The 18,202-nt window shown below is 39.9% G+C and overlaps 3 protein-coding genes across 3 annotated transcripts; 1 reads left to right on the top strand and 2 right to left on the bottom strand.

Annotated features, from left to right (window-relative positions):
* Positions 1–425: 425 nt before the first annotated feature.
* On the top strand, positions 426–4,703 carry LOC115017806 (extracellular calcium-sensing receptor-like). The gene is given in 12 exon segments (XM_029446500.1): positions 426–691; positions 922–1,100; positions 1,319–1,410; positions 1,815–1,994; positions 2,115–2,303; positions 2,414–2,887; positions 3,022–3,231; positions 3,342–3,465; positions 3,622–3,815; positions 3,898–4,179; positions 4,280–4,615; positions 4,617–4,703. Coding segments are annotated over 12 exon segments (2,613 nt in total).
* Positions 4,704–6,540: 1,837 nt separating this feature from the next.
* Positions 6,541–10,863, bottom strand: LOC115017436 (extracellular calcium-sensing receptor-like). The gene is made up of 9 exons (XM_029445871.1): positions 10,622–10,863; positions 10,028–10,322; positions 9,791–9,877; positions 9,257–9,526; positions 8,809–9,018; positions 8,441–8,716; positions 7,752–7,976; positions 7,535–7,658; positions 6,541–7,451 (listed from the first exon to the last, which is right to left on the bottom strand). The coding sequence occupies exons 1-9, from the start codon at positions 10,861–10,863 to the stop codon at positions 6,541–6,543; spliced, it is 2,640 nt and encodes an 879-aa protein (XP_029301731.1).
* A 2,561-nt stretch (positions 10,864–13,424) lies between these two features.
* Positions 13,425–17,531, bottom strand: LOC115017438 (extracellular calcium-sensing receptor-like). Its single transcript, XM_029445873.1, has 9 exons — positions 17,317–17,531; positions 16,917–17,211; positions 16,678–16,764; positions 16,263–16,532; positions 15,770–15,973; positions 15,407–15,682; positions 14,765–14,992; positions 14,548–14,671; positions 13,425–14,323 (listed from the first exon to the last, which is right to left on the bottom strand). The coding sequence occupies exons 1-9, from the start codon at positions 17,424–17,426 to the stop codon at positions 13,425–13,427; spliced, it is 2,493 nt and encodes an 830-aa protein (XP_029301733.1). The 5' UTR covers positions 17,427–17,531.
* Between the last annotated feature and the right edge of the window lie 671 nt (positions 17,532–18,202).

The raw sequence follows: 18,202 nt of genomic DNA, 5'->3' as shown, positions 1-18,202 counted from the left end.
GGGATATCTACGGTCACGGCCCTCAGGGCAAATAGTCTAGTTTTTGTATAACTCAGCATTCTGTAATTTTAATATTGTTTTGCAGTCACCTGTGAGAAAAGTAATTCGGTCACCCTGTTTACTATTCCGCTATGGGCTTTACAGATGTTATAAATACACAGACCAACATCTTTGTTGGGCAGAGCAGGAGGGGGTGTGTGTCATACACGTTGTCAGTTGTCAGTGCAAGTTGTATCTGTTGTAATATACATTTTGTCATTCACAGGTGGATATCATAAGGTTGCATGAAGAAGAATTTAATCAAATTTGTCTTTTTCATTTCAGGAACTGCTAACTGTTTGCTACACCTATGTATGTTGTGCAAAAGAAAAGCTATCGTACTGAGTATATTGTACATATTTAAAGTGTCTAAAACGGCTGCATCCATGTCTTGGTTCACCTGGCTCTCCACTCTGAGGCTGTGCTCAGCCCCATCCCTGTTCCTTGTGGGGCTTGTGTGCCGACAGCTTGGGCTCAGGGAGGGAATACAGCTGGTTCAGACAGAAACTTGTTCGCGGTGGGGTACACCGAGCGATCAGGGTCTGTTCCAAGATGGAGATGTAGTTATCGGTGGACTCTTTAGTCTTTATTACAAGCCTCCAGGTATAGACAACAGCTTCACTCAGCTGCCACACAACAAACCTTGCACTGGGTAAAACTCTGAACTGTACTATTTACTGTGAAAACTGTATAATACATATGCATATGTTGACATAACATAATCTTAATCTTTTGTATCCATAGGCAGTTAACTATTGTTATTTTTCTTGTTAAAAATATGTTGTTATTATTGCGTATTCAATGCTGACCGAAATATATTACCTATAGTATTCACAGATTACAGATCAGATGTTCACTTTTCTCAATCCATATTTTCTGCAGTTTGGAAAATCTTCCACTACAGTATATATATGCTATGGTGTTTGCACTGGAGGAAATCAATCATAGTACTTCCCTGCTACCAGACTTGAAGCTGGGCTACCATATTCGTGATAGCTGTGCCCTACCCTCTTGGGCTATGCAGGCAGCACTGTCGCTGGTTGGAGGAGACAATGCCAGCTGTAATTCAGCAGCCCCGCCAGACTATTCTACTGGGTATGGAGAGGGAATCAGAGAAAGAAGAGGTAAACAAACAAATTGTATGGAACTGATGTACATCCTTCTCTATTCATATTAAGAAAATAAAATGATGACAGCATAAACACTGCAATATTGTGTTTGAAACAGAACCAAGCCCTAACAAATGACTTTATTGCATTATATCTTATAATGTCATCAGGTGATCAGCCTGTTCCTTTGATCATTGGTGGTTCTTCGTCTATAACAGCCAAGATACTCTCCAGAATGCTGGGGCCCCTCTCTGTACCTTTAGTGAGTTTCCTTTCAATCTGTATTTCAAAGTGTATTGGTGTTTATTTTGAATACACTGTGAAAGTCTGATTTTTGAAATCCGATTTTTACTCACAATGTTCAAATCTGGCTTTAACTTTCTGAAACACTCTGTGGTTAAACATTTACCACATTTAACAGCACATGTATAGATTTTATTAGAAGATTTGACATTTTTAACCAACTTTGATGGACTTTGCGGTGGCTTATTTAGTTTTTCTCTTTTCTCTAACAGAATCCTATAAACTGTATTTAACACAGTCTTCTTAAAAGACACAATCCCTGGGTGAAAATTAGATTCTGTATATGTATGAGATTTCAGAATTACTATGTGATTTTAGAATAACTATGTATTTATATATGTGTGTTTTTATTTTTTCCTGTAGATGAGCTACACGGCTAGCTGCCCCTGTCTAAGTGACAGGCTCCAGTATCCTAACTTCTTCAGGACCATGCCCAGTGATATTTACCAAGCCCGGGCTATTGCCCAGCTTGCCATACGTTTAAATTGGACCTGGATCGGAGCAGTGGTAGCAAACAACGATTATGGCCTTGTGGCAATAAAGGTGTTTTCATTTGTTGTATGAGAAATGTTATGGCATCGATACAAGACATCTACAAAAATACAATATTTGAATACTTTTCTTTCATCTAATCTATTTACTCCTTTTAACTGTATATGTCAGGTATTTCAGGAGGAGACTCAGAGGGCAGGGGTGTGTCTGGCATTTGTAGAGACTCTCCAAAGGGAAAACATTGTTAGCGATGCCAGACGAGCAGCGCTCACAATTCAGGCCTCAACTGCAAAAGTGATTCTGATCTTTACCTGGTACACAGATGTGAGGGAACTGTTTCTGCAACTTGCCAAGATAAATGTGAGCAATTGAAATAAAAGTGCAAATAATAACATAACTGATCTTATTTCAGAAACATAATAGCTTTTAAAGATTATATTACTATCTGTGTGCTGTTACTATCACTGTAGGTGACTGACAGACAGTTTCTGGCCAGTGAGGCTTGGAGCACCAGTGGTGATCTTCTCCAAAATCTTGCCATCTCTAAAGTGGCAAGGGGTGTTCTCGGTGTGGCCATTCGAAGTTCAGCTATACCCGGATTTGAAAATTATCTAAGAAGTTTAAACCCATCTCGTCGTCCTGACGATAAGTTCTTAGGAGAATTCTGGGAAAAGGTGTTTGTTTGCAGTCCTGGGGCGACACCACTCTCTACAGATGCCTCTTCACCACCGTCACTACCACCCTGCAGTGGGACAGAGTCCCTGGAGGGAGTGCAGAATCACTTCACTGACACCTCTCAGCTAAGGGTGACATATAATGTCTACCTTGCTGTTTATGCTGCAGCCCACGCCCTCCACAGCCTGCTCTCCTGCCCTGACAGAGACAGCTCACCTGGAAACAACAGCTCCACCTGCTCTTCTCCAAAACACATCAAACCCATAGAGGTAAACACAATTATGTCAATTTCAACACCACCTATTTTTTATTGGGGACATTAAGAGTACTAGTGATGTTTTTATGGTACAATTGCAGCCTCTTAGTCTACTTTCAATTTTGATTATCATTTTGATGCTTTCAGCTATTGCAGCACTTGAACAACCTGAATTTCACCACACCACAGGGTGAAAGATTTTATTTCCAAGAAGGCGGCATTCCAGCAAAGTACGACCTTGTCAACTGGCAGAACACCCCTGAGGGGTCACTGAAACTTGTTTTGATTGGTCGTGTTGACGGGTTTGACCTCCACCTTAACCAGTCAGCTATTCAGTGGAACACAGGATCCAATCAGGTGGTTAAAAAGGAACAATATTGGCCAATACCAAAATGTCTATTGAATTAAATATTTACAGTAAAACACAAAACATTTTATACTTAAGAATAAGGTTCTTTGCTGTTTAGGTGCCTGTTTCAGTGTGCAGTGAGCGTTGCCCCCCAGGTACCCGACTGGCTAACAGGAAAGGAGAACCTCTCTGCTGCTTTGACTGTATCCCATGTGCTGAGGGAGAGATTAGCAATAAAGCTGGTGAGGAAAATACTTCATAAGACAACGTTAATTTCTCCTTTGTGTTTTATTTCTTTCCCTCTCTTCTCCTTATTGCTCTCCCGTGTATGATGCTTTCAGCTCATTGTAGTTATCCCATTTCCCCCCTACCCTCTTTTGTGTGTTTTCCTCTCCCAGGTTCCCTTCACTGTGAGCGTTGTCCATCTGAGTTTTGGTCCAATGTAGAACGAACTGCTTGCATTCCTCGCCAGCTGGACTTCCTTTCCTTTGATGAAACCTTGGGCATTACCCTGACTACTGTAGCTGTGTCTGGTGTCGCTGTGACAACAGCTGTGTTTGTAGTTTTTATTTACTACCGTCAAACACCTATGGTAAGAACCCAGAGTAATGCAATGGAGACTATACTGTACATTTTCTACAACTCATTGCTAAATCCCAAATTATCAATTGCAGGTGCGAGCCAACAATTCAGAACTGAGCTTCCTGCTTCTCCTGTCGCTGAAGCTCTGCTTCCTGTGCTCTCTGGTGTTCATTGGTCGTCCATCAGTCTGGTCTTGTCGGTTCCAGCAGGCAGCATTTGGGATCAGCTTTGTACTTTGTGTTTCCTGCCTCCAAGTCAAGACCATAGTAGTTCTGGCAGCTTTCCGCTCAGCTCGGCCCGGTGCTGGAGCCTTGATCAAGTGGTTTGGTCCAAGCCAACAAAGAGGAAGTGTCTGCCTCTTTTCCTGTATACAGGTCAGAGTTACAAAAGAGCTATTCATGAACAAAATGAATACTTATTACAACATTTTACTTGCATTACCCTGACATTGTGAAATGCTTTTCTTTCATTAAGGTTTTCATCTGTATTATTTGGCTGTCCCTCAGCCCCCCTATCCCTCAAGCTGATTTGGATATACCCGGGTTAAAGGTCACCTTGAAGTGTGCCATGGCTTCTGTGGTGGGCTTCTCTCTGGTCTTGGGCTACATTGGTCTGCTGGCCTGCACCTGTCTCCTTTTGGCCTTTCTTGCTCGGAAACTCCCCGACAACTTCAATGAGGCCAAACTGATCACCTTCAGCATGCTGATCTTCTGTGCTGTCTGGATAGCTTTTGTTCCTGCTTACGTTAGCTCTCCTGGGAAATACACTGTCGCTGTGGAGGTTTTTGCAATCCTGGCTTCTAGCTTTGGCTTTACTGCTCTGTATTTTTGCCCCCAAATGTTTCATCATTCTTTTGAGGCCAGAAAAAAACACTAAGAAACACCTGATGGCAAGATAATTTATGGACATTTATTTAAAAATTCTGGTACAGGATATAAATCATCCACACCAAACACTGCAGCTACAACAAGAAAACAAGAAAACAAATAATACCACAGCATACAAACTATATACTATATAAAACTATGTAACATAGATACATTTAAACTGTAATTTTAGTTAATCAAATATGACCAATATTCACTCTACAGTCATTGTTTTGTTCCTCTTAGATTTCCTTCAATTTGCATGCATTTATTATATTCATTCAGTATTGTATCATGGAGATAAAAAAGTTACTCTATAGGTTTTGTTTTCCCAAAAATAGGAAATATCATAAAACTATTGTTGCTAATATTGTATCTATTGTACATTGACTGAAGTCCCCATCTATAATTACTGAAGATATTAAACCATTAAATAAAAAAAATGTTTATATTAAATTGTTGTCTGTGTTGTAGTCTCTGTTAAAAGACCAGTCAGGGATTTACATACTAGGTTCTGATTTTTCAGATTGTACCATGGATGTACATATATTCAAGGTTTTTATCAATGAAACATATCAGTATCAGTATCTGTACCGGAATCTGATACTGTTTTGAATAAACAAATCTTTCCAAGTTGACATGGTGCAGTAAAACACATTCCAGCAGTTCACTTGACACAATATTTTAATGAAAAAACAAAAATGACATTAATTGCTGGTGAAGGATGTAAGCCTGCTATGGGAGCAACTTGTGTTCTGCCTATCACTCCAATTATCTTAAATAGTTATTTTGTAGGCCATTGTAGGTAAAAATAAATTACGATGCTGTAGAAGGGAGAATTTTTTATATTCTTTGAGATTAAACTCACAAAGGTAAGAGAAAAATCACGCATTGTCTCTTTAGAGTCCGGATGCTTATAGTGATTCTGGGCAAAATCACAAGTATTTCTTTATTGCTCAATCCGATTACAAAGTATATTTTGATAGGTCATCCACTGGAGGCATAATACACGGCAAGCGACAGCGTCTGTGGTGTGATCAAATTGATCCAACCTTGCAAAGGGAAGCGATATGGTTCCTCGACTCAACTCAACTTTGTTTGTACAGCACCTTTTATACAAATGTAGCCCAAAGACATGTCAAAAAACCACAACTTTTACGAGTTTCTTTCTTGTAAACGTTTTACTTTAATCTCACAGATTATTTTAGTGTTTTCTCATACATTTGTGAGATTTCTTCCTTAAATGTACCACTTTAATCTCAGAGAATAACATAAAAACATTTTTTATTAAATAAAATAACGTTTTTTGTCAGAACATTACAGATTATATATTTTTCACTTACAATAGCCCTATATCGAATCAAATCGGTAAAAATATGGTCATTGAGTTATTTAAATCTACTTTGGCTATATTAAAGGAAATATGGGTATATTCGCCTACTGCTGATCATCAAATGTTTTACACATTTTGATTGCTTTAAGACAATTGTGAAATTCTATTGCATGGATAACAGATAAAAACATTCAAAGCCTTTACAGATATCAGGCATAATATTAATAATATATTCATTAAAAGATTAAATAACTAGCTTTTTTGATTATGTTTATCGAGACAGCTAATGGTGATTGTTTATCTATTATAACTCTTTTTGGTGCTGTCAGAGCTCCGTGCTCTGTGCTTTTGGAGCTCCGTGCGGCGGGGGTGGGAGCAAAAGTCGGGGGCATCTAGGGGCGCGATTAATCTGCGTTAATATTTTTAACGCATTATTTTTCTGTGATTAATTAATCAAAATGGACACGTTAATTCGACAGCCCTAATTATTATCATAATTTTTTATTAATTCTCTCTAATGAAACTAAGTGTAGGTTTTAGGAGTCAATGCCCCGGCCCATGATAGCTTTCTTTGTGTTCCTCTCTGGTCTCAGCAGGATTATGTAGCATTTGGGTCCAAACAGTGCCACCAAGATACCAAAACTGGAGGCCAGGATGGCAAATACCTCAACTGCATCTGCAAATTTGCCTGGGGAGTTGACATAAGCAGGAACAAAGGCCACCCACACAGCACAGAAGATCAACATGCTAAAAGTGATGAGTTTGGCCTCATTGAAGTTGTCTGGAAGATTCCTTGCCAGAAAGGCTAACAGGAAACTGAGGATAGCCAGTAAGCCAATATAGCCCAGTAACACTCCAAAACCAATCGTAGACCCGACTACACACTCATAAACTATCTTGTCATTGTGGTATTGAGTGTTTTTATGAGGAGCTGGTGAGGAAGAGACAAGCCAAGCAGTGCAGATCGCTGCCTGAACAGAAGTAAGAAGCAGAACTGTCCCTCGCTGCTGCAAAACACCAAGCCACTTCAGACTGGCTCCACCTCCTGGCTTGGAGGCCTTGAACACAGCCAGAACCACCATGGTTTTTACAAGAATACATGAGACACAAAGCACAAAGCTGATCCCAAATACTGCATGTCTCAGTTGACATGTCCACAGTCTGGGGCGGCCGATAAACAGCAATGAACACAGGAAACATAGCTTAAGGGACACCAAGAGCAGGAAACTCAGTTCTGAATTGTTGGTGCGTACCATGGGTGTACTGCGATGGTAGATAAAGATTCCCAGGACAACAGCACAGATGAATGTGCCGAGCAACGAGGCGGTTGTCAAGCAGATACCCAGAGGTTCATGATAGGAGAGGAACTCCGTTTTCTTAGCAACACAATGGTCACGCTGGGGGCTGGACCAGAAGTCCTCTGGACAACTGGTGCACTCCATGGAGTCTATGAAAATAGGGAAAGTGTTGAGATAAGCCTACATGCTTATATTATATCTCCAAAGTGCAATGTTAAAACTTAATACCAACCAGTCTTATTGCTGATCTTTCCTTCAGAACAAGGGACACAGTCAAAACAGCACTCAGGTTCCCCCTTTTTTCTGGCCATGCGGGTACCTGGAGGACAGCTCTCACTGCACACTGACTGGGGTGGCTGGAGGGAGAAAAATAAATAGCTGTTGTTCTACTTTACACTGCTATGCAATGAGTCATCTACAAAATATGTGTCTGAAAAATCAGAAGTAACCTGTTCGGAGTCAAAGTTCCAGAAGATTTTGTCTTCATCAAGTGTGAGTTCTTCACCTTTAGCTGACTCTTTAACCTCACCCACGTTCTGAACTTTAGTTCTTCCATCAGGGAGCCACAGCCAATTCATGATATCATATATTGGTAAGGCGTCGCCATTCTCATCAAATGATACTTGGTCACCGAATGGTGTGGTGAAGTTGATGTTTTGCAAGTAATTCACGAGCTATGAATATCAGAACAAGGGATAGAGAAAAACCAAAAAGGAAAGGCAAAAAAATAATCTATGATATCATGGTGAACACAGTGGTACCTAGTATTCAATAATCAAACTTTATACTACACCTATGAATATATGAAGATATTAACAGACCCTTGCTCACCCAACACAGCGAGTGAACTATTTGTTTGAGCAAAAGCAATACGATAATGTTTTTGTAAAAAGTAAATAGCTGTGTAATGATTGGGATAATGCGCAGTGAGTGGGTCATTATAGCGAAATGAACCCGTTCAGGGTGATTCAAGACTGCTCACTCAGTTTGCAATAATGACCTGAACATTAGCCCTTGCACACTGTTTACCCAGTTTCAAGACATGACTGTCTCTGACCCAATAAAACTATCCACTAGTGTCACCTAGCGGTATAGGTCCTTTCATTTAGTTAGGGTGGAGTGTAAACTGATATCTCACCTGCCATGGCTCCAGTCTTTGCAAATTGCCACAGCTGTGCCCGCTGAAAGGCCCTCTCCCTGGCTCGCACTGCAGCATGCCATCAAGAGCATACACCAGGGCATACACAGCTTTATACACGTTATACTCTGGCCTGAGGTTTGAAATATCCAAGAATTCAGTCTCCACAATCTCTAGATCTTCCTGTCCAGTACATAGTGCTCCCCCAGCTTCGACCCAACCTGCTGGAGGTGGTGCAAATCTACACTGAAATGTGTATTCCCAAAACTGATTTACCTGAAATGTATTGAAAACTGTGTATTATAAATAATGTTAATATACTGTATTATTCTTACAAATACCAGATCAGATTGCAAGGTTAAACTCACCATGTTATTTCCATAGCTGTTGTTGTTGTGGTGTAGGTCAGGACGTATTTGTAACAGGAAGTCCCTAAACCCTGGTATTTCTCCTCGGCGGATGGCAATGCCTAGGGTGCCACCCAGGTACGGCATGAATTGGGGGGTCTGAAGCACAACAGCGGCAGTCCAGGCTTCACTAGCCATCCACTGCAGACCTGTCACATTCTGCCTCACCACCTGAGCATTGCATTATTTAAAAGACACAAATTCATACTTGAATGACACAGTTGAGGTCTTGTCTTACTCATGAAATCTTGTGTTTTACAGAGAATTATGACCAATGTAATGCATATCATCATAACTGCAGGTCAGTGTAATTTGTCTGAGTTAGTGATCTGACGATAAAACCCTGCTAACGGTGACTTTAACAAATAAGATGTATGATTTAGTCAATAAAATGTATTTGTTACAGGACCTCATCCATGAGGTTAATCATGTGACTCTCATGTGCAAACACAATGACCACACGAGCTGTAGATTTCCTCATCATATCCACAATCCTCCTTAGTTCAGATGGATCATTGCCCCAGGGCAAAACCTCTAGATAGGCCAGACAACCTCCACCAGACTGAGCCAGGTCAGATTGGAAGGATCGGGCAGCGTGGAGTCCATAATCATCATCACTGACCAGCAGACCTGTCCAAGTCCAACCAAAGCGCCTGAGAATCTGAATCATAGCACGCACCTACGTAAATAGAGAGTGAAGGGATTAGTGAGTAGGCTGGAATAATCTTTCAGTGGGCAACCTGGCTAAACAGGTTCCACATTGGACCATGTTTAATTGTTTCCTTTCAGCTTTGTTAGCTGAGAACAAACAGCTGCCATCAATAACACAAAGAATTTGACAGTTTTTACACAAAATAAATATATTTTTCATTGAAGTACACATATCTTCTTTCTGAGTGCACATGCTTTTTTATGCATTTTTATTTTGCTGATTATTAGTCACCTGGAAAGCATCACTTGGGATCGTTCTAAAGAAGGAAGGAAACTTTTGCTGGTCACTCAGGCACGAACATGTGGCAAAATAACTCACCTGTGAAAGACACAGACTGTACATCCTAAAAACATTTAAAGCCTTTATCAGCTCTCAACCTTTTAAGGTTTTTCAGTACATATTTACAAATTACATTACATTTGAAATTAAAATAAAATGATCCAAAAATAATGACGGTGGAAAACTTACCATAGGTACTCTGTACAAACCTAAGACAGTGGAGATGGCAATAGAACGTGTAGAGGAAGAATCCCCCACAATCCCTATGACTGGAGGGGTTCCTACACAGGTGTCGTCTAATATAAACTGCTTCTCTCGACCACTGGCTAATGACAACGCTGCACGGAATCCAATTCCTAGTTTGACACAGTTGTCATAAAGACCGTATCCCAGAGTCACATTAGGTAGCAGGTTGGAGTTTCTGTTGATCTCATCAATAGCAAAGGCCATGGTCTGGGCCGCCCTGAATCCTATAACATCAAAACTAACACAAAAAAGACCACTGTTGGAAAATATAACATGATCATGTGTGTGTTTACATGTGCATGTTGCATAATAATAGATTTAACAAACAATTAAGACAGTTGAATAGCAACAATTATTACAATACTTAAATAAAAATGTTTTAAGAAAGGAGACAGTGTAAAAAAGTGATATGTCTACAATGGCATAAATATACAATGTCATTCAGTCACACTAATATCTTATTATCAAAACTACATTGTAATAATGGGATTAATATCCCCCAGTTTCTGCTTTTTGCTGTTCCCCTGACATACTCACCCGTGGCAGGTAGGTTGTTGTGGCTCTGAGGTAAAAGATAGGTCAGGAAAAACAGAAAAGAAGTGGATCTCAAACAAACCACCCAGAACCACATCTCCAGCCTTGTGCATCCCATTCAGATGAAATTGTCCCTGTAAATGGCAGGAGGTGGAATAAAGAGGGGAGGGCACAGCGGAAGAAAAGTAGGAATACAACATGAAATACACAAGCATGAGCAAGTTGAGATCTAAAAATGGCCACATGACTTTCCTCCTGTTTAACCCTTTTCTGAGCACAGTCATGAAATTGTATTGCTATGTCAACCTCTTTTATTGGCTTGCAGTATTGTTTAATCTTGCACACCACCCATTGGGGCATAAGCAAAACTAGGGGTAGGGCTTAATATGAATTTAATTTTGACATGGATTTCATATTGAGGCTAAATTAATTGGTGCACTTTTAATAACATCTAAACAAGGCCATTTTAGCAATCTTTTTGGATTGTGGATGATCGCTATGATTGATGTCTACTGACATTTGCACTACAGTCATATTATATTATCTGTTTAAGTTTTTTTTAATGTCATATTAAATGGACTTTGATATATATATATTAAGTTGTAGATAAATTAGATAGACCCTTTCCAGTAAAACACCCACTGCTTTTTTGTAAAATACATGATTTTTTCGAAATTGCTCTGCAGTTTAATGCTAACAGAAACATAATATATATGTAACAGAAGAGCTACTTTATACTCTATATACTTTATACTTTATAATCCTTAATGTGTGTGAGTCAAATGCTCAAATCAGCCCTGAGTATGTCCACTAGATAGTACCAGCATACCAAGACATTTGGTAGTTTCTGTTTGATAAAAGGTTATTGTATCTGGATGGCACCGATAGGAACTTGATAGGTATTAGATATGATCAGTTTTGCAGAAATATGTGTGCAAGACAGGTTTCCCCATTAGACCTCTAGGTCCATAATGTTATGGATTTGGTAACTGTATTTCTTTCATTACAGGCAAATCCTGTAAGGGTGATTTAAATTACGTCAACACATTAATAGTGAGTGCATGCGCATACTTTTTCAGGCAGGATGACCTTACCCAGTTCTATTCACCCTTACCTAAAATGTAGCAGAAAATTGCATCCATTAAAACATTGGCTTTGTGTGACCCAATTTCAAGAAAGCATTAAGATGGATGTAGGAGGTCTTTAACCCACACCCAATCTCATCCACGCCCTTGTTACATCCGTATAGATTATTGCAACTCCATCCTCTCTTGCCTTCCTCACAAATCTCTACGTAAACTCTAACTGGTCCAAAATTCAGCCGCCCGTATCATCACCAGAACTCCTTCCATAGACCATATCACTCCAGTTCTCCAACATCTCCATTGGCTCCCAGTTAAATACCGTATTGATTTTTAAATTCTGCTCCTCACCTTCAAGGCCCTTCACAATCTTGCACCTTTATACCTCTCTGAACTTCTTCACACCTACACTCCCTCTCGCTCTCTCCGATCTTCCTCTGCCTCCCAACTCACTATTCCCTCTGCCTCTCTGTTCTCAGTTTTATCTTTTAGTTTAGTTTTGTTTGTGAATGACTGTTTGTTCCTTGCATTTAACCTTATGTTCTGTACGGTGTTCTTGAGTGCCATGAAAGGCGCTTATAAAATAAAATGTATTATTATTAAAAAAAAAGAAAAAAAAGTTTACTCCTTTTCATTAAATTACTGGCAAAATTATACCTTTGTGGAACCCACCAAGGACATTACTGTTTGTGGGCCACTTACACAAGCTAGAATTTGCAATGATATATATGATATCAATTTAGTAATAAAAAGTCACCAAATTGCATTACTGTATATGCAGATGAAATGTATCCGTTCGTCTCTAATACAAAAACTATATATATAATATTTCAAAGATGTGCAATGTTTTATTTGCTTTTTAGGTGGTAATGGCTTGGACAATTCAAGCTGTCATCTAATTTCTTGTATTATTGGAATACAAAATGTTTCCCTTTATGTATCAGACTAAAAGTCTTACTTAATGAAAAGGAGCTTCGAAATAATGCTTTATGGAGGACCTGTTTGAAAAACTACAAGAATCACATAAAATAAGGTTTAATTTCATCTTTGAAAGTTTAGTCAAGTGAAACTGAGGAAAGGTTTTGCACAAACATATCTTTATTGCTTTTAGAAATAGAAGTAAAGACAGATCTCGACTGAATACATACTGTTTTAGGCCTATTCCACATGTACATGGGTGTTTTGGTCTTTCGTCCACACGCAAAGGGCATTTTGGGTCACTGAACATTTTTAAAACTACCTGGGTGAAGAGTTTTTGGCGTTTAACATCACCTCCACTATTGCATGCAATTGCAATAGTTTTGACATTGCATGCAATAGTGGAGGTGGCCAAAATAGTGATAGTTCTAACCTTGCAAACAGGACTTTTTATATGTTTACACATAAATATACAGTTACTCTTCTACAATATTGAGGAGCAGTGGTGTCAGAATGCACTATGGAGGGCACTCCTACACTATCCAAAACTCCCACGACACAGAACTCGCTGCCAACGTCACCGGTTTTAGTGAGCAGGTTGGACCACACACCTACAGTGTGGTCCAACTTACCCATTGGCCTTGACAGTGCTTCAATTGTGTGTCTTTATGTGGTTGTGTGGACGGGATATCTTTTGAGAACAAAGAAGGAAAAACCCTGTTTTAAAAAATACCTCTGTACATGTGGACTAGGCCTCAGACTTGTTTATCATTTTACTGTTCCTGCTACGTTTATAACTTGGTTGTTCAACGACCCATTATTGCTTTCTTAGTGTTCCTCTCTGGTCTCAGCAGGATTATGTAGCATTTAGGTCCAAACAGTGCCACCAAGATACCAAAACTGGAGGCCAGGATGGCAAATACCTCAACTGCATCTGCATATTTGCCTGGGGAGTTGACATAAGCAGGAACAAAGGCCACCCACACAGCACAGAAGATCAACATGCTAAAAGTGATGAGTTTGGCCTCATTGAAGTTGTCTGGAAGATTCCTTGCCAGAAATGCTAACAGGAAACTGAGGATAGCCAGTAAGCCAATATAGCCCAGTAACACTCCAAAACCAATCGTAGACCCGACTACACACTCATAAACTATCTTGTCATTGTGGTATTGAGTGTTTTTATGAGGAGCTGGTGAGGAAGAGACAAGCCAAGCAGTGCAGATCGCTGCCTGAACAGAAGTAAGAAGCAGAACTGTCCCTCGCTGCTGCACAGCACCAAACCACTTCAGACGGGCTCCACCTCCTGGCTTGGAGGCCTTGAACACAGCCAGAACCACCATGGTTTTTACAAGAATACATGAGACACAAAGCACAAAGCTGATCCCAAATACTGCATGTCTCAGTTGGCATGTCCACAGTCTGGGGCGGCCGATAAACAACAATGAACACAGGAAACATAGCTTAAGGGACACCAAGAGCAGGAAACTCAGTTCTGAATTGTTGGTGCGTACCATGGGTGTACTGCGATGGTAGATAAAGATTCCCAGGACAACAGCACAGATGAATGTGCCGAGCAACGAGGCTGTTGTCAAGCAGATACCCAGAGGTTCATGATAGGAGAGGAACTCAGTTTTCTTAGCAACACAGTGGTCACGCTGGGGGCTGGACCAGAAGTCCTCTGGACAACTAGTGCACTCCATGGAGTCTATGGAAATAGAGAAACAGAGCATCAAGGACATTGTCACTTTCACCTGTGAACACTGACAGTTATGTTGGATGGGCCACCGATAACAGGAATTGCACTTGCGATGTCTGCAGTGGTGGGTATGTGCTTTGTTGTTTAAATCACCTGGGTACCAAGAAGGGGAAGATTCCTAAATACAAATGCATATTCCATGATTTAACATATAGTTTTATTATAATACCAACCAGTTTCATTGCTGAACTTTCCCTCAGAACAAGGGACACAGTCAAAACAACACACAGGCTGTCCCTTTTTTCTGGTCATGCGGGTACCTGGAGGGCAGCTCTCACTGCACACTGACTGAGGTGGCTGTCGGGATTGAATTATATCACAGTTATTCCACACTATTTGAGTTTATTATCGTGTGTCATACTGTATCATGGTAAAAACAACAACAATAACCTGTTTAGAATCAAAGTTCCAGAATATTTTGTCTTCATCAAGTGTGAGTTCTTCATATTTGGAGGCTGCCTTCTTAACAACCCCCACACGCTGAACATTTGTTCTTCCATCAGGGAGCCACAGCCAGTTCATAATATCATATATTGGTAAGGCGTCACCATTCTCATCAAATGACACTTGATCGCCAAATGGTGTGGTGAAGTTAACCTTTTCCAAGTAATATATTAACTACGCAGGGATACAGCACAGACATATTGTGATAAGGAGACACAGAATCATTTACTGTTGTTGAATGTGACTATGCTTTCAGATGTTCTGTGTCATAGATTGTGGATTTAGTTATGGTAGTGTTCAAATATTATAATAAACTAAAACATGATAATGTAAACTCTCTACATTTGTTCAAACACTGTTGCCATTAATTATTATGTTTGTCACGAGAAACAAAGGGAATTTATTTTGTCTTGCAACTTCTACGGTTAAAGATTGTGTCCTCTATCCAAAGACAATCTGGAGATTCAAACTGGCTTACTAATGCCATAGTTAATGTCTTCTTTTCCCCAAATCTATTCCAGTAAGTACCTCAAGATTTAGAAGCTGTTTTTAAAAACTAAACAGGTGGAGTGTAAACTGATATCTCACCTGCCAGGGCTCCATTGTTTGCACAGTGGCACAGCTTTGCCCGCTGAAAGGCCCTCTTCCCGGTACACAGTGCAGCATGTCATCAAGGGCATACGCCAGGGCATACACAGCCTTGTAAATATTGTACTCCGGTCTGAGATTAGAAACATCCAAAAACTCAGTCTCCACACTCGCGAGATCTTCCCGTCCAGTACATAGTTCTTCCCCAGCTTCCACCCAACCTTCTGGAGGTGGAGTAAATCTACACTGAAATGTGAATTCCCAAAACTGCCTCACCTGAAATGTATTTAAAACAAAGTCTTAATAGAAATAATAATTATTATCATTGTAATTCCAGATCTGATTTTAAGGTTACAATCTTACCATGCTGTGTCCATAATTATTGTCATTTAGGTCAGGACGTACTCTTAATAGAAAATCCTTGAGCCCTGATATTTCTCCTCGGCGGATGGCAATTCCTAGTGTGCCACCCAGGTACGGCATGAGGCGGGGGGTCTGGAGCACAGCAGCTGCAGTCCAGGCCTCACTGGCCATCCACTGAAGGCCTGTCACATTCTGCCTCACCACCTGTGCATTGCATTTTATTAAATCTATTTTTTTTAGACTGACGTAGAAATGATATAATCTACTTGGTAGGACTAAGACACTTAAAAAATGTTTAAAAGAAAATGTAGATTGATAGAGATAGATAGATAGATAGATAGATAGATAGATAGATAGATAGATAGATAGATAGATAGATAGATAGATAGATAGATAGATAGATAGATAGATAGAGAGGTAGAGAGATAGATAGATAGATAGATAGATAGATAGATAGAGAGGTAGAGAGATAGAGAGATAGATAGATAGATACCTCTTCCATGAGTTGAATCATGTGGATCTGATGTGCAAACACAATGACAACACGAGCTGTTGATTTCCTCATTAAATCCACAATCCTCTTTAGTTCAGCGGGGTTGTCCCCCCAGGGCAAAATCTCTGAGTAGGCCAGACAACCTCCAATAGACTCAGCCAAGTCAGATTGGAAGGATTGGGCAACATGGAGTCCATAGTCATCATCACTGACCAGCAGACCTGCCCAAGTCCAGCCAAAGCGCTTTAGAATTTGAATCATAGCACGCACCTAATTGAATAGATAACAGAGGGATTAATGCACAGTTTAGACACATTTTCCAGAGGATTATTTATATCTCACCATAAAATTACAGTTAATATTTTTTTCTAAATCCAACATATATGTCAAACATCAAACATATTTTGCATTTCACCTGGAAAGCATCATTTGGGATAGTTCTGAAAAAGGATGGAAACCTCTGCCTATCACTCAGACAGGAACATGTGGCAAAGTAACTGACCTATAAAGACACAAACAGTATGCACACAGGTTTTACTTATTTTACACTTCCTTTCTTGTGTAAATCAGGAGAAACCTTTCATTTTAATATTTGAAGAATAACTACATATGGCACATCAAAAGCACAGCTAAGACTGAAGAAAGTAAACTTACAATGGGCAATTTGAATAAACCTATCACATCAGATGTGGCGATAGAAAATGTTGAAAAGGAATCACCCACAATCCCGAGGACTGGGAGGGTCCCCAAACAGTTTTCCTGAAACAGGAATTGCTCATCTCGACCGCTGGCCAGGGACAATGCAGCACTGAATCCAATTACAAGTGTGGCACAGTTGTCATAAAGACTGTATCCCAGAGTCACATTACGTAGCAGGTTGGAGTTTTTGTTGATCTCATCAATAGCATAGGCCATTGTCATGGCATGCCTGAACCCTGGAGGGTCAAAGCTAACACATATAACACACATAAAATGTCACGATTAACCACTAAAAAGTAATTCATTATTTATTATCATCTACGCATGTTGTCTTTCACATCGGTGTGAAACTTACCCTTGGCAGGAAAGCTGATTTGGCTCTGTGGTGAATGTCGGCTCAGGGAAGACAGAGGTGTAGTGGACCTCAAACAGCCCACCCAGAATCACATCACCTGCCTTGTGCATCTCATTAAGATGAAACTGTTTCCTTAATTTACAGGAGGAGGAAAGAGGGGAAGACTCTGACAAGAAAAATGAAGATAACAAAATCAAGATCACATAGACATACAAGAACAACAATGTGTCTAGAAATAACCCCATAACTGCCCTCCTCCCTACACCCATTTCTGAGCTTCATGCAAGGTTACTTCATTTTATACATAGGGCTATGTCATATCATGTCCTTTACTGGTCTTCGTCATAGTTTCACACCGCCCATCAGGGCACAGCGCAGGGGCATGGCATACACATATTAAAGTAGCTCTAAAGACACATAATATCATGATTACATCATTTATGTGCTGTATTTTCTCTTAATTACTTTAGAATGACTTTCATACTTTTATCTACACAATATTTACCGTCTTTGTCCATTGCTCACTCCAAACAGCAGCACCATTCTCCTTCACACCGAGGTCACATCCCGTAATGACTATTCTATCCTCTCTGGTCTTCCTCTCAAATGTCTTCATACACTTTAATTGGTCAAGAATTCATCTGCCCGTATTATTACCAGAACTCACTCTATAGATCGCATCTCTCCGCAGGGCTTAACATTAAACAAGTATAATGTCTTTCTGTTTTCTGATTTAAAAAAATGACGAGATGGTAGATACATTTTTTTAAAGAATGGTTTGTGGTTTACTTTTAAAATAATTGCCTGTGAATGAACAGTTGTGTTGAGTCCATCTTAAAGACATACATTACCTGTAATATGTTTCATGCAGAAGACCAAAGTCTGT

The sequence above is a fragment of the Cottoperca gobio genome, chromosome 13, assembly GCF_900634415.1.
Source record: "Cottoperca gobio chromosome 13, fCotGob3.1, whole genome shotgun sequence".
Lineage (NCBI taxonomy): Eukaryota > Metazoa > Chordata > Actinopteri > Perciformes > Bovichtidae > Cottoperca > Cottoperca gobio.
The sequence above is the reverse complement of the archived record's forward strand: the minus strand, read 5'-3'. Positions and strand labels throughout refer to the sequence as shown.